The 16,126-nt window shown below is 38.6% G+C and overlaps 1 protein-coding gene and 1 long non-coding RNA gene across 4 annotated transcripts in view; one reads left to right on the top strand and one right to left on the bottom strand.

Moving 5' to 3' along the window:
• Nucleotides 1-5,450, bottom strand: part of LOC118012199 — a 33,046-nt gene extending 27,596 nt beyond the window's left edge. For 2 of the 3 annotated variants that reach the window (XR_004679634.1, XR_004679636.1), the window contains exons 1-2: nt 5,248-5,450; nt 3,829-3,938 (exon numbers count right to left, since the gene is read on the bottom strand). This is a non-coding gene — a long non-coding RNA (uncharacterized LOC118012199). Of the gene's footprint in view, nt 1-952; nt 1,057-3,828; nt 3,939-5,247 lie in introns of those variants that run through there. The other variant, XR_004679635.1, reaches the window with a different exon arrangement.
• A 244-nt stretch (nt 5,451-5,694) lies between these two features.
• NABP1 (nucleic acid binding protein 1) lies at nt 5,695-15,474 on the top strand. Its single transcript, XM_035007501.1, has 6 exons — nt 5,695-6,291; nt 6,600-6,738; nt 9,691-9,762; nt 11,421-11,496; nt 11,921-11,987; nt 13,197-15,474. The coding sequence occupies exons 1-6, from the start codon at nt 6,201-6,203 to the stop codon at nt 13,364-13,366; spliced, it is 615 nt and encodes a 204-aa protein (XP_034863392.1). The 5' UTR covers nt 5,695-6,200; the 3' UTR covers nt 13,367-15,474.
• Nucleotides 15,475-16,126: the final 652 nt, after the last annotated feature.

Genomic DNA, 16,126 nt, shown 5'->3' with positions numbered 1-16,126 from the left:
TATACTGATGCCCGAGTTCTACCTTTAGAGATTCTGATTTCATTGTTTTGACTGTTGTCCCCTTTGTCATGATATTAGCAGCCTATAATGATTATTATTGAGAGCCTTAATTCATTAGGGGCTGTAGCGGTACTCTTGTTCACATTTCTGGGCATGTGTGTGTGTATATATATATATATATATATACACACACACACACAAAGAAGGGGTTAGAGTCTATTATCTGTAAACATTCTTCCAACTGGGACACTCCATGTTCACATGGAAAATGCTCTTAATTAGGGGTTTGTATGGAAGCAGTGACTGTTTCTTCCAGGTGGTTTATTGGTATATGTGTGTGCTTGCATGTGTGTGAAAGGAGAGAAAGCATGTCAGCTGTATAGTGCTATAAAATAAGAAAAGATATTTATTTTTACTACAGAGAAGCCAAGAGAATAAGTAGAACTTCCACAAAGAGTCACCAAGCCCTCCACCGCCAAGCACGGCAGGCGTGACCCTAGTGGAACCTGTTACATGCCTCTTGTCGGGCCAGCTATAGAGCACATTAAGGAACAGGATTCTGAGAGCAGGAGAATTGGCTTTTAAAATTATCACTGATTTATTTATTTTTAGATATGTCTTAGCCTACTTGGGCTGTTCTAACAGAATACCATTGATTGGGTGGCTTATCAACAACAGAAATTTGGGGCGCCTGGGTGGCTCAGTTGGTTAAGCGGCTACCTTCGGCTCAGCTCATGATCCCAAGGTCCTGGGATCGAGCCCCACATCGGGCTCCCTGCTCAGCGGGAAGCCTGCTTCTCTCTCTCCCACTCCCCCTACTTGTGTTCCCTCTCTCCTGTCTCTCTCTCTGTCAGATAAATAAATAAAATCTTAAAAAAACAAAACAAAACAAAACAGAAATTTATTTCTCACTTCTTTGGAGACTGGGAGGTCCAAGATCAAGGCACTGGCAGATTCGGTGTCTGATGAGGGCCTGCTTCCTGGTTCACTGATGTCCGTCTTTTCTTTGTGTCCTCCCTTGGCAGAAGGCGTGAGGGAGCTCCTGGGGTCTCTTTCCTAAGGGCACCAATCCCCTGCATGAGGGCTCCACCTTCTTATCTAATCACTTTTCAAAGGCCCTATCTCCAAACTCCACTTTACATTGGGGATTAGATTACAACACAGGAATTTGGGGTGGCACATGAACACTCCCTCTCTAGCAACGTAGGACAATGAGAAACATCAGCAAACAGTGCAAGTAACTCTTTTTCATCGTCTAGACACACAGTATGGAAAGGACTTCTGACCCTACGGAACTTGGGTCAGCTCTCTGGACGTGTGATTTATAGCCTTCTCTACAATACCTCTTTAAGTATGATGATTAGGATACATACTCCAATGAGATAAATCTGCCAATAAAGAAATAATTTTGTTTTATTCATTCTGAGTTAGTTCAGTTGCCACTAATAATTTGCTTTCTCAGCTGAATAAACAATAAATTCAGGCAGCTAGTTAGATGTATGGTGCACTTGAAAGAAAGTTTTTAGAACACAGAAACCAAAGCTGTTCACACTATCATTAAAAAGATAATAGCTGAGCTGAATTAACCTACTTAGGGATGCATTTCTTCCCAAGAGAAACTACAAAGTTATTCCTCACCAGCGGACTTCACTGCCCCCACCACAATTAGACATTAGGGATTAAATAACCTGGTGTTGCACTTACCACTGTGAACTACAAAGCCGTCAAAAAAATCCAATTACCCACTTAGATAACGAAAGAAGTGCACTTGTAAGGGCCTGTTTTATAGAAAAAGTTATTTTATGTAACACTTGGTTTTAAATCCCAGGTCTGTAACTTATTATAAAATGAGAAAATTCACTTCCAAAATATTAATTATTAAATAATATATTAATAAGTATCGGGTGCTTATAAGTATAAAATGCCTGGCACATAGCAAAGGCTCAGTGTGTATTAGCATTTATCATTATAGGGATGATTTGTGTGGCTATGTTGCAAATACTACTAAACATCACTTATGAGTCTTTTGGTTAAATCTTTTTAAGAAGATTAAGGCCATTTCTTTTTGACCTCGCCAATTATGTTACAAAGTAGATTACCTCTGTAATGTGAGAACAACTGTAGTTCTTGTTAATTTTTTATTGTTAGTTTCACCACACAAGATGTCTAGTTTCATAAAGAACTTGGTCAGCTATTTTACTGATGTTGTAATAGTTTTGAATAGATGGATAGTGCCACAAAAGTGAAAATGATTTTTGTGATCCCAGAAACCAGAACGTGGCAGTGAGCATGGGTATTGGGTGGTGGCAAAATTTACAGGAAAACCTTCACCAGTGAGGACGCAGATAACCAGACCCTTCTGTCTAGGATTCTAATGGATACCCTTCTTATTGTCCTGGATCTCGCTAAACTTTTTTTTTTTCACACAGGATAGTGATGTTGAGGTTCTGGCCATAATCTTCTCATGACCTCATAGGTTTATGTTTGGTCTCTGAAAATGAGGAAGGCTTGAAGAACAACAGTCTTAGAAGGAAGAAGACCATGAAGTAATCTTGTGAATGTAGTAAAGCATCAGCAGTATAATCATCATGACCTAACTGGCTGGGCCTAGTGAGCAGGGATCTCTTTGTTTATTTTGCTGAATTGTATATTAGGAATGATTGAGTGGCAATAGTTGCTTTTCTAGACATCCCCTTTCTCTTTTTATTGACCACCACCCTTGAGGGGTGATTGGGGTTAGTTGAAACCAACTGGTCTGGATTGAAGAGTTCCTGCACTGTCCAACCATTTTGTTTTTCAAGATTGTCTTTAGTTTTGGTGAATGAGAAAGCACTTGGTTGCCATTTCCTTTCTGAGAACAGCTGAGTTAGTAGGGGAGGAAGTAGATGTTTGGCTGAGTTCTCTTCTATGGGGTTAGGGCAGGGCTGGGCTGCTGAGCATCAGCTTCTGCTTTTGTGGGGCTTGGTTTCCTGGTTCCTCTTTATAAATGTCAGTAAAATAAGTCTGAGCAGCCCTCTCTAATCTCCTTTCTGGGAACAAATGATTGAGGGTACAAGGAGTGGCCAACTTGCTTTGTCGAAACTCTTGGCCACGATTGTGCTCAACATTCTTAACTGGTCTCCTATCTTTGCTAATCTTTTTAAGATCTCGTCAAACCTTTAAATAATAATAAAAAAAAAAAGGTCTGATTTAAATATTTCTTTTGTGAGGGATGCCCGAGTGGCTCAGTTGGTTAAATATTGCTTCTGTGAGAATGTTTTTGCCTGTGTTGAAGAATATAGCTTTGAGGAAAATCTAAATGAAACAACAAGTGCTTCTAGATAAACTTGGTAGAATCAGAGCTTCTGATCTTAAGTGGGAGTCTTTGGGAGTCCTGAGGTTGGATGTGGTTCTGCCATTAACTGCCATGCTTCATCATTTGTTTTATTTGATGTTGAAATCATACTTATAATATTATTTTACACTACTTCCCAGCATTACATCAGTGTTTTTGGCTCTCTGGGCCTTATTTGTCCATGAGATGAAAACTTCGGCTTCCTTAAGAATGTCTCTCTCTCCTGCTAATGTGATTATCTCTGAAACTCTTCTCAGGCTGTATTATATTTATGCCACTTCTTTGCAGATGTTTGGGAAGTGGTGGTTGATCTAAAAATACTCAGTTAAGAATCAAGAAAAAATCAAGGCTTCTGCCATGCAAATTCTTTGACTCTTCTCAACATTTCTGTTACCATCATGAAGTTAATTAGGTGATTCTTTAAAGCCCTACAGATATATTTTACTGCTAAAATGCTTAATTCTACCACTGCAATTTAAGTCTAAAAAAATTACCTTTAAGCTGGAGGGTTCTTGTTGGGGGGGTGGTGGTTGTCAAGATTGCCTAGATTCAAAACCGAGTTTAGCCATTCTCTAGCAATGTGGTCTCTGGTGAGTTTCATCATCTGTGAAATGGGGATAAAAATTAGCAGTCACCACATAGGATTGATGAAAGGATTAAGTAATCACAGTTTAAGCTACTATTGTTTTTCTCTTCCTTAATAATAAAAAATAAGGGAAATATGTATTGAATATTTACTATTTCCTAGGCACTAGTCAGACAATTACCTCTGATCCTATGTAATTCTCTGAGGCAAGCATTCTTTTATTTTTCAGATTATTAAATTATGACTTTCAAAGTTTAAGTGTCCTAAAGGTCACACTGTAAGGTGTCCGAGCCCAGGTTTGTTTCTAGAGGACATGCCCCTTCTCACTACATGAGGTAAAGAGATAAAGGAAACTTTTTATTCTTTTTTTTTTTTTTCAGATTATAATGTTTCAGGGTTTCCCACTACTGTTACATGATTTTTTTGGATGTATAAAAACAAATTGACAGCACATAAAAAGGCACAGAGGAAACTTAAAATGCCCATTACTAAGTGCAAGAAGCCAATCTGAAAGGGTACATAGTATTTGTTGCCAACTATACACATTCTGGAAAAGTCAAAACCATGGAGACAGTGAAAAGATCTGTGGTTGCAAAGGGTTAGGACAGAGGGAAGGATGAATAGGTGGCACACATATCTTTAGGGCAGTGAAACTACTCTGTGTGACACTATAATGGTAGATACAAGTCATCACACATTTGTCCAAACCCATAAAACGTACACCACCAAGAGTGGGCCCTAAGGTAAACTATACACTGTGTGCCATAATGATGTGTTAATGTAGGTTCATCAGCTGTAACAAATGCACCACTCTGGGCAGGGAGGGGGGCGGATACTGATAATGGAAGAGGCTAGGAATGCGTTGGAGTGGGGATATACGGACATCTCTGTACTCTTAAGTTTTGCTATGAATCTAAAACTGCTCTAAAAATTTGCCCATTAAAAAAAAAGCATAGAGAAAATTGGGAAAGGGATATAATGTGAGAAGGAAAGGGTAAGGAAAAATAAATTTGCAAAGGAATTTAACTACTATCTACCTGCCTCGTATTAGAGTGAAAAGTGCAAGAGCAGGTCAGATGATTTGTGCTCAAGTCCTGCTTGCTTCCAAGTTCCTGGTTGACCTTCAGCAAACTACCCCACCCTTCCGGACCTCAATTTAAATATGCTTAAAAAGAAGTGGTTAAATTGATCTACAGTTCTCTTCTTGGGCTAAAATTCCAGCTTTAGGAATGAGGACCCATCCCCGACTGTTCTTTTTTTCCTTCCGTCCCCACCAGCCACCCTGGCCTAAACCTGTATTCAACATCACGCTTTTTTTTTAACGTACCCACTGGGTGCTAAACACAGCCACTGTTCCTTGGAACCGCTGGGACAAAGGGATTAAAGGGCTCGGGGGGAGGGCTGAACTCTGAGCGAGAAAAGAGAAAGAAAAACCTAAAGCAGCACAGCGAGCACTAGAAGCCTGCAAAAGGAAAATTACAGGGCAAAGGGGACGCGGCGCAGCGACGGCGGAAGCGGGGAACGGGCGGGGCGGTGCCGAGAGCCCATTGGAAGGCTAAGGAGGCGGGGCTCGAGCTGACAGCCGGCGAGGAGGGAGGGAGGCTGCGTGGGCGACGCCGGCCGGTTCCGGACCCCTCGCTTCCCTTCCTACAACCCGGGCGAGCCCGGCGACGGGCGTGCCGACGCCACGTGACGTCATAAGGGGCGGGGCGGCCGGGGTGTGGGGTCCAGCCGGCGCGCGGGCGCGTTCAGCAGTCGCTGTTTGGGACGTAGACTGCGTGGTTGCTAGGTCTCCGCACCGGGTTTGCTGTCACAGTCTGTCCCTTCCCGAAGCCTGGGACAGACTGGGCGCGCGCCCGCGCGCGTGTGTGTGTGTGTGGTGTGTGTGTGTGTGTGTGTGTGTGTTGTGTGAGGGGGACTCAGGGCAGAGACGTCCCCTCGCTGCCTTTTTTTTCCCCTTCCTTTTATCCAAAAGGGGGGCAGTTCAGTTCGCACGCTTGCCTTACTGTCGCCCCGTTGGGAGCGGGGTTTTGTGCGGACTGGTTCGTCTTTTTTTCCTTTTAAACTTGTGAGCCTTTTTTTTCCCCTCCTTCTTTTTTTGGACTCAGTGCCGTCTGGGCTGGTTTCCTTGATCCCTGCCTAACCGCTTTCTGCCCGTTCTCTTCGCCATCCCCGCCCAGAGTCTCCCTTGCGCCCTCGCCCTTGCCCGGGAGGGTGGGAGGCTTTGTCCCACTCCCTGCCCACCCGCGTCTTCGCAGCTGTAGCCGCACCTGCCTCAATATGAATGGGGTCAACGACCCACCTCTTTTTATAAAAGATATTAAGCCCGGACTGAAAAACTTAAATGTCGTCTTTATTGTCCTGGAGATAGGTAAGTGGGGTCTGCAGCCCATCCCTCTGCCCCCTTGCGTTTTGGGGCAGGAGGGAAGGGCGCCGCCGCTGCTAGCCTGGGGCTCCCCTCCTCCTCCTCCTCTTCGTTTCCCCCTCCCCTCCCCCCTCCCACGTGGCCCCGGTGGCCCCCGCCGGGGCTCGGATACAACCTGCGGCGAAAACCCGGGGCTCGACCTCTTTCCACCTTTCCACTGCGTTATGATCCCGGAGGAGGAGTTAGAGCCTTTCTGGAAGTCCTCATTATCTAATACACCCCTTCCCCCCCTTGTGATTTTTAAATCTTCACAGGACGCGTGACCAAAACCAAAGACGGCCATGAAGTGAGATCATGCAAAGTAGCAGATAAAACGGGCAGCATCACTATTTCCGTGTGGGATGAAATCGGAGGTCTTATACAGCCAGGGGACATTATTCGATTGACCAGAGGGTAGGTGTGCACCAAAGGGGGAGGAGGGAGAAGGCTTCCTAGGTAACAGTCTGCAGAATCATTGGCTGGGGAACCTTGGCAAGTTCTGGAGTTCCGTATCTTTTTTGTGGGCCTCCATGGAGTTTTGAGCCCCTTGGGTGTTAATACTGGACAGTGGACAGCTTTGGGCTAGAACACCCTTGCCAGAAAAAGCGGTCAGTTTCACCGGGGAATCTAACCCACTCCCCCTCAGTTTACAGCTTAGGTAGATTGTACTGTTTTGGGATTACTGAGTGTTTTTTGTAGATTGATAAAATTAGCATAGTCCATATTATTTATTTTTTTCATAAATTATTTAATAGAGTTGTCAGTTCTTTTCCAACCTTTCCCCCTTTTGAAATCCTGCCAGTATTTTATTTAGACAGGACATAAGATTGTAGTTGGACAATTCAGCAGTTTTTGTGGTATGTCAAATTTGTACTCGAATGTGAAAGTTAAGAAGGGAAGTTTAGAATATCTGGAAGGCACATTCTGGAAAATGAATTCCTGGGCCTACTGCTATAAGGTCAGTGTAGTACAAAAACCAGAATGATATGCAGAAAATGTTTGGCAGGAAGATGTCTAAGATACCTCTATCCAAAAGAGTCAGTTGGCAGATTGGCTTTTAAAAATAATTTAGCACAACCTTTTTTTTTGGTTGGTAATTCAACTGCCTTTAAAATTTTACCAAATGTTTAAATTAGGAAGATAAAAGGGCAGAAAAGGGTCCTGAGATGGATTTTGGAAGTTCTGTGGTCAATAGAGTTGTAATAATTTATTGGTCACAACTATAGGAAAAGTGGGTGGATATTGATGTTGGCATAGTAAATAAAATCTCAGAGAAGTATTGGATCACCCTGAATGGAGGAGGTTAGTTAGAGCCCTTTGATAATACCTTCCAGGCCTTACAACATCTTCAGGAAGTGAGGCAGAGAGTATCATGAAAGAAGGAAGTGAGAGTCAGAACATAGACATTTTATTCTCATGCAGTGACTCATTATGACACTAATTGTGTCTTTCAAACTTCCACATCTGTAGCTTACACAAAAGAAAATTCCTGCGTATGAGGGTGTGGTGAGGATTAGCATAATTAAAGTTTTTTTGGCTGCCAAAGTATTTCTCATCCAGTGATTAAAAGTATTTTATACAGTGTAAACAGCATCTCATTTCAAATATTTCATATTTTGTAGTCAATGGAAAATACATAGGTATGTCCATCAAAAAATTTGTGGAAAAACTAAAATCAAGATCCATATAGGATTTATAGAATTTCAAGGAATATAATTTAAAGGAAAATTCAAAACTAAAGAAACTCCACTGTTTTGTAACTTCAGTGTGACCTTGAGGTTTTTATACTTCTGTAAATTCCTCTTCTGTAAAATGGGAATAATTATACCTTACTAAAATAACATATCTAGCGGAGTCTGGCCTATTGTAAGGCCCTTCAATTCTGGTTGCATCTAAGAAAAGTAGTTTTTGAAGAAAGGTGTACATCTAAATAATGGTAATTTGAATATTGATATGTTTATCAGAAAACCCTGCTATTGATCTCATTCCCGAAACAAGTGCAAGTTAAATGTTTACTTGTAACTTCAAATTTTTTCTCCAAAATGCATTAGCTTTTACGTTACTAAGGTGAAATATTAGTGCACCATTTTTCTTCAGCTTAGCGTATAGCGTAAGAGTGCTGGAGTCTTTAATGAATTACCCTTACTAAAGAGGACTGTATAATGTGGAACTAACTAGTATTTATTAACCTATGTTAAAAAATGAACTATAACTGTACTTAACAATATTTAGTTATGATTTGTCATTTTTTAAAAAATATATTATGTGACAGAGAGACAGTGAGAGCAGGAACACAAGCTGGGGGAGTGGGAGAGGGAGAAGCAGGCTTCCTGTGGAGCGGGGAGCCCGATGCGGGGCTCCCAGGATCCCGGGATCATGACCCGAGCCGAAGGCAGACGGCTCAACAACTGAGCCACCCGGGTGCCCCTTGTTTTTTGTTTTTTTTTTAAGATTTTCTTTATTTGTCAGAGCTCACGAGCAGGGGGAGTGACTGGCAGAGGGAGAAGCAGGCTCCCCACTGAGCAAGGAGCCCAATGGGGGACTCTCAGGACTCGATCCCAGGACTCTGGGATCATGACCTGAGCCGAAGGCAGCCGTTTAACCGACTGAGCCACCCAGGCATCCCTGTAATTTATCATTCTAAGTCTAAAGTTACCGTAGTAGTTGTATAGAGAACCACTGAAAACCAAACCTTGGACTGATTTTACAATGTTTAATTTACATTTTTATTAGATTTTTGTGTAGGAATATTTAATGATTCTGTCTACATTCAGAGTTGGTCAGCATAAATAATCTGTTCAACCAAGTTGATGCTAAAAATTGCAGGTTTGGAAAGGCAGATAGGTGAGATTTGTGATTGTTTTTTTAGGCCCTTGATTAAATTTTATCAAATTTTCAGTAGCTTGTGAATCCTATGTGTTTTATGAAGGCAAAGGGAAAACTTATATTGATAATCTGAGTAGACTAAGTAAATGGGTATAAAAGTAAACACTTGGTGTTGATTCTATATATTCTATGATTGAAAAATACTTTCTGCCTGAATCTCTTCCGTTGAAAGTTCTTTTGTTAATTGACTAAAGATGTGATTTTTGGAGTATAACAATGCTTGCTTTGCAAAAAGACTTTATTTTCTAGGGTTAGTTATAGTTTAGATAATCATGTCAAAATTTGGCAGTAGAGTTTTCTTTGTACTGTTCCTTTGTAAGTAACAAGTTAATCAATATTAGATTAATTGTATTTGATTTACTACCGTATTCACAGAGTTTGATCTCCACCTATATCCCAATACAAAAAATTCAGTATAAAGTTTTACTTAAGTAGGAAATACATGTATTTCTACAGAACGGATGTTTCTTTTCTTTCTAGGTATGCATCCATGTGGAAAGGGTGTTTGACACTGTATACTGGAAGGGGTGGAGAACTTCAAAAAATTGGGGAGTAAGTATTAAAGTGCATTTCCTGTAATTGAATAAATTACATGTAATATCTACAGAATAACTGGTATGTATAAACTATAAACTTCTTGGCTTTTCTGGACTGGTAAACTGAATGCCTTCAAAAGCTTTGCTGTAAAAACAACTTCACACATATATACCAGTTTAACAGCCATCTATACTGATTCCTGTGGTTGAGAATGTCAGTTTTCCCTGGTGAAGAGCATGAAGTTGCACTTGAGATGAGCCCCAGTGGGGCCATTTCTGTAGGCTTTGGGAACATGCATCTTTCAGATGTCATAGTGCCATTTTAAATAGGTCCTGTCTTCTAGTGAATTGCCAAAGAAGCTAGGTAAGAAGCCAGGTTTCAGGCCAACAGTTTAAATTTTCTTTTTTCGTTGATGGGTGAATATGTACTCGTGGTAAAAGGACTTGCAGCGATGACCATTGAAGTCCTGTATTTATCCACAGTCTAGGTGCCGTACAGGCAGCCACAATGAGAGCTTCCATACACTACTACCCTGGTAATCTCCACCCTGACTTGGAGGAACCATCCTCTCTAGGGGTGTAAAGGTAATTCAGCCTCCATAGTAGCCTACACATTTGGGATGTCTTCATAAAGTATTGTGTTGGCAATGAGCCAAATCATTAGTCCATTCTGTTCGGTTAATGTTTAGACATCTACTTAATGCCCATCAAATTCGAGGATATTTGAAGAGGGAGAAACCACACATGGCACCACAAAAAAAAAGGGGGGAGGGAATGTTCTTCTACACTGCAGGGATAAAATTCTTTTTTGGAAAAGATAATCTTGCTAGCTTTTAAAGATCAGAAACTGGTAACACTTTGCTTTTGCTAGGAAGAAAATCATTTACTTATGTTTGTTTTTAGAGTAGTAGAGCAACATGTTACGAAAGCTCTTAGCATCAATATCAAAAGATTTAGGATTTTTTCCTGACCTGCATGTATACAGAAAAAGAGGTCAGTTATGTGAAGAACCACTGGAGGTCACTCAATTCATAGTGACTTGGCTTTGTCAGGGTCAGTCTAGGATATACCAAAACTGATTTTAATTTATTTATGGGGTGAGGAGCTAAGTAAATGCTTATGTGTAATGTTACTATATGCCATAGTCAACTTACAAGAAGCATGGGATAAACTGTTGTCTTAACAGCTACATGTCTTTATACATACTTGCGGAATCCACTCTTAACCTTGAATGATTATCTTTGCAGATTCACAGTGATTGGTCAAAAGAGGGCCTGGATGGGAGTGTGTGAATGGATCAGTGCAAATCCATCACCACTGCTGGAAAAACCACTCTGGAACCCTAAACATGGTCCAGTGGCATCAGCCTATTTGGAAAAACAGCACAGAGATGTGTTTCTGTGTCCTTGATCTTTGACATGATTTATTTTTGCAATACAGAAGAACTAAAATAAAAAATAGAATGTTTTATAGATTGTAGGCTGTTGAATATCTTAGAATTCTTTGTTTTTATGGAACATAGCATTTAGGAAGTTTTTGTTGTATAAATAGCATGTTGCTTTTTAGTTAATTCATTTGACACCTAAATTCTTCATTCCTATAAGTTACTCATGTTATATAAAAAAAGACTGATTATTTTAGGAGTCATTTAACTTGTGCTTTATTTTCTTTCAGATTTTGTATGGTTTATTCAGAAGTGCCAAATTTCAGTGAACCCAACCCAGATTATCGAGGACAACAGAGCAGAGGGGTAATTAATCCAAACGTATAGTCTCTTTTTATGATTAGGCTAATTTTGAGTGGGCACTATAATTCTTTGGCTAGGTATCCAACCCTTTCATACCCAGAGGATAATGAGAACAGTTTTAAAAAGAATATAAAGTCATTTACATCCTGTATATTTTGTGAGTCTATTATATATCTTTAGTGTTATATATTAAATATATGTGCCATTGAGCACTTTGAGGAGTAGGGAGTAATATCAAGAAAACACAGTAGTAAGATATAACAGAAGCTATGAAAGGTTTGGGAAACATTCCTGAATAGTAACATTGAATGGACTTGGATAAATCTGTTAAAAATTTGTTAAAAAAAAACAAAGAATGGATATAACATGTTATAATAATTTTTTTTAATAAATCTTCAATTGGTTAAATTAAAAACATATTTTTTAGGCACACAATGAACAGAAGAATAATTCCATGAATAATAATGTGGGTACAGGTACATTTGGACCAGTGGGTAAGATTTTCTTTTTTTTTTTTTTTTTTTGCATATTTGTGATCAGGTGTTAAGAATTAAGTGAATATATCTTATGTAAGATTTAGAAGAAAACTGTCTTTAGGCACACATTAGCACTAAAAGGGAGCTCTTAGTAAACACGGAATTCCCAAGTAACTGATTTTCTAAATAGCAGATACTCTCTTAAGCTAACTTATCGAGCACATTCTTTTCATTTTTATACACATGTATTTATCTGTTTAATTTAAATTCCAGTGTAGTTAACATAGTGTTTTATTAGTGTCACATATAAGGTATAGTTCCATCTATTAGTCCATGCTCACCAAGATAAGTGTACTCTTAATCCCCATCACCTATTTCACCCATTCCCTCACCCACCTCCTGGAGCACATTCTATATTTAAACAGTGGCTAATAAGAAATCTGTTTTAGTGATGTGGAGTGGGTTTTCCATTGATTTTTTTTTTTTTTTAACAAAATTTCTGTTATCTAGTGATTATTTATAAAAGATGCAGAATTAACTGGTTATTTTGGCACACCAAAAGCCTTTTATCTTTAGACTAGTAGCTCACCTTAAATTTTCACATGCTGATAGCTGCTTCTTTAAAAGATTGGCCTTTACCCCTCAAATACTCTCAAATGTCATGTTAATGGTTCTATCAGCTGTGTCTTTTGAAGTTTTTATTCTTAAATAATGGAGGAAAAGCTTTGAGATTGGAGTTTAGTAGGGTGGCTGAAGTTTTATTTGACCTGGTGGCTGCATGTTTTGGCACAGCTGGTGATGATCACATTATGGGAAACTGCTGTCTTTTCCTTTGAAAAATTAGAATTACATTGTCCTTTTTGAATTATTAACCATATTTGAACCTAATGCCAGTGTTCATACACGATTTTACCCTTTTCTTTTTTTCTTTCGCCCTTAAAATGTAGGCAATGCATTATCTATGTTTTTCTTTACTAATTTCTCATTCTGTTGCCCAAACTGTTCTATATCTCTTTCCATATTAATATAGCATCAAGTTAATATATTTACAGTAATCATAACATTTGGAAAAACGCAGAACCCACATTGAGTTTTTTCCAGTAGTTTAAAAATAAAGGCATTTGTTTTCTCTAATACTACTTTTAAGCATGTGTTAGAACTCCAAATAGGTGTATTCCTACAGATCAGTGTCTGAAAATGGTGATGAATTTTTATATTCTTTTTTAGGAAACGGGGTTCAAACTGGCCCAGAATCAAGGGGATGCCAGTTTTCATATGCTGGTAGAAGCAATGGCCGGGGACCTACAAATCTACAGCTACAAGGAACAGCTAATAATCAAACAGTCATGACCACAATAAGTAATGGCAGGGACCCTCGGAGAGCCTTTAAAAGATGACCTATGCCAAATACTCACATGTAGTTTTTAAACTACGTGCCCTACTTGAACACTTACTGCACTTTTATTTATCGTTAACTGTGAAAACTATGTCCTTTATCGGTTTCCTTTTATGTTTTGGGTTTGTTAACAAGAGTGGTTTGTTTTTATAGCAAAACTGTTAAGCTGCTCAAGTCTCCTGTTGAAGAATTTGAAGAATGGGAACACTCTGAAAAGTAGGGGCATTTATTTTTAGAGCAAAAAGATCTATGGTTATCCTCTAAAAAATACACACCCATTTCATGGGTGAGTTACTTAAGACATCAGCATTATAGCCTCTATGAGTCTATCTTCTGTATACATTTTGTAATATTTAAAATAAGGCTTAGTGGGAGATGTTCTTTTGTCTTAAATTCAGGTATTGCCAACTAAAGCAATAACCACCAAAAAACCCCCACAAAAACTCAGTCAATGCTAACAGCAAGTTTTGAGTGTTTGTGACTTCAGGAATGATTGACTTCTTCATTGAGTGACTGCCATTAAGATTTTCCAAGGACTGAATCATTCTAAACTCTTGTTTTATTACCAAAAAAACATATTCTTCATCAGAATTATGGAATAGAATGGGAACTGTATTATAACGAGTAATTTTTATAAGAAAGCTGCATTTATTTTAGGGTAGTCCTATTAATATTTGTTGTCAACTTTGTGCATTTACACTGAAGGGAAATTTAAAACTGAGGCCTTGAATATTTATTTTTTGAAACTACCATGTCAAATATTAAAGTATAATTTGAGGGAGTTAAAAAGTCATAATAAACATTGATCTTTTTAAAAAATTGTGGTACATAAAGATGAAGGCAATTCAAATTGAATTCATGTAGAAATATGTAGTCTTAAGTTAGAATGTCCTAGGTAATTACAGAAACTCATCCTGGAGTGAAAATCCTAGGTACTTAACCTTATTTGAAGAGTGTGTATATGTGAGTATTGTCAAAGTTTCTGAACACAATTCACAAAGCCTTATCAGCAAAAGTTAAATGGCTCTCTCTAAGAAGTGAATACAGCTTTATTCAGAAATGTAAAGGTAGAATTTATTTATGTGTTATAAATGGTCCCCAGTTCCACTTTTTACTATAGAGTGGATAACTGGTAAATTTTTCCTTTGTTAGAATTCAGTTCTTAATATTATCTCGAATAAACCTTGCATTAATATTAACGGACCTCCCTTATTTTTGCTCTTTCAATGCTTTACAATGGAGAGCCAGTAAATTTTACTATAGTTGTAATGATTACTTCAGCCCGGCGACTGCTTAGCTCTGTATTTGTCGCTTTTTGTCCCTACCTTAAATCACAAAATAATTTAAGTAGACTCTGTTTTCTAAAAACTCCAAAGCCTTTGAATGTGAAGGTTGGTGCCAGAATATTCGTTTGCTCCAGTTTAGTGTATCTAACAAATTTCCATGACACTGTATATTAGACATCGTGTAGAGTTAAGGGGTAGGTGATGAGTAATCTCAAGGAGCTTATGCATGGTTCATAGTACTTTGGTAACTGGGGTTTATATATTCTAGAAAGACGTTTTTCTTTTATTCTTAACTCGTGATTATAGTGGATTTGGCTTTGTGACTAACATTTTTTTAAGATACAAAATTACAGATGTTTGGAGTAAAAAAATTACTAAAAATTAGCATATAAATTTTTATTTAAATCTAAGTAGAGGTAGGAGCAATAATACTGTTAGTTATTTGTGGGAGAATATGGTGTTAAAGATGATTTTAAAAGAAAGAATTTTGGAGTTTCAGAAAAGTAAACTATCAGGTAGGGAGAGCCGAGCTTCCAGTCCTGGCCCATTGTCTCCTCACCTCTGATGTTGGACAAATTATTACGCATAAAACCTCTATAAGCCTTAAGTTCCACAACTATAAAAACAAGTAAGTAATAATATCCCTTTAGAGAATTACTGAAGATTTTCCATGTAAGTGATTAGGATGATTTCTGGCACATAATAGGCAGTCAAATGTTTGTCGTCTAATCATACCTCAAGAACAGAAAAAAATGCAGCGTTAGGTGTGGAAATACTGTTACCCTTTAACATGCTGAGATTAAATAGAGAACGATCTAAGCTATTACTTTTGTAATTGACATTTGCCTCAATAATTTAATCTTGTTGTTCTGTGTTATCATTTATTAACAAATCTCTTTTTTCTTAAGGGAAGCCTCCAAAACCAAAGCAAAGTGAATTACAGTCCATAATGAATATTTGCCCTACCAGTCTGCTTGGACGGTACTCATCAAGAAGAGGAAGAAAGTTTTCTACCTTCCTCTTTCCTGGTGCTTTCACCTGTGAATTTTTAAATGTCTAAACACCTACCAAAAACAAAAACCATTTAGTATAGAAATACATGCCTACTAGAATTGGGTCCCATTTCATTTCACCAAAACAGTTCTAAAGTGGTTTGAAGTCTCAGCAGCCGGGTTTTTGGGTAGTGGCTACAAGACAGAGTTGGGAAGATGAACCTCATAAGGCCAGAGGATGATGTGTAATAGTGAAGGGTTGCACTGTGCTTTCCCAAAGGCATTTACACAGGTTTTCCTATATATACCACCTCTTTTTTGCTTTGTTCCTGTATTTTTTTTTTTTTTTTAGTAATCTGCTTTAACTTTGAGGACAGTTTAACTTGATGCCCTGATGCCCTGAATATTTGTAGTACTGAATCCTTGCCACTTGTATTTTTATTATTTAACATTTTAAAAGAATGTTCATTTGCTGGGTTGAGT

Source organism: Mirounga leonina, unplaced genomic scaffold (genome assembly GCF_011800145.1).
Source record: "Mirounga leonina isolate KUSES-001 unplaced genomic scaffold, KU_Mleo_1.0 Mir_151, whole genome shotgun sequence".
Classification (NCBI taxonomy): domain Eukaryota; kingdom Metazoa; phylum Chordata; class Mammalia; order Carnivora; family Phocidae; genus Mirounga; species Mirounga leonina.
Note: the sequence above shows the minus strand (reverse complement) of the source record. Positions and strands in the feature narration are given on the sequence as shown.

Coding starts and splice junctions, on each gene's coding strand:
- NABP1 (XM_035007501.1), top strand. CDS start 6,201: ATGAATGGGGTCAACGACCCACCTCTTTTTATAAAAGATATTAAGCCC. Junction 6,292..6,599: donor CTTTATTGTCCTGGAGATAG/GTAAGTGGGGTC, acceptor AAATCTTCACAG/GACGCGTGACCAAAACCAAA. Junction 11,988..13,196: donor AGGTACATTTGGACCAGTGG/GTAAGATTTTCT, acceptor ATTCTTTTTTAG/GAAACGGGGTTCAAACTGGC.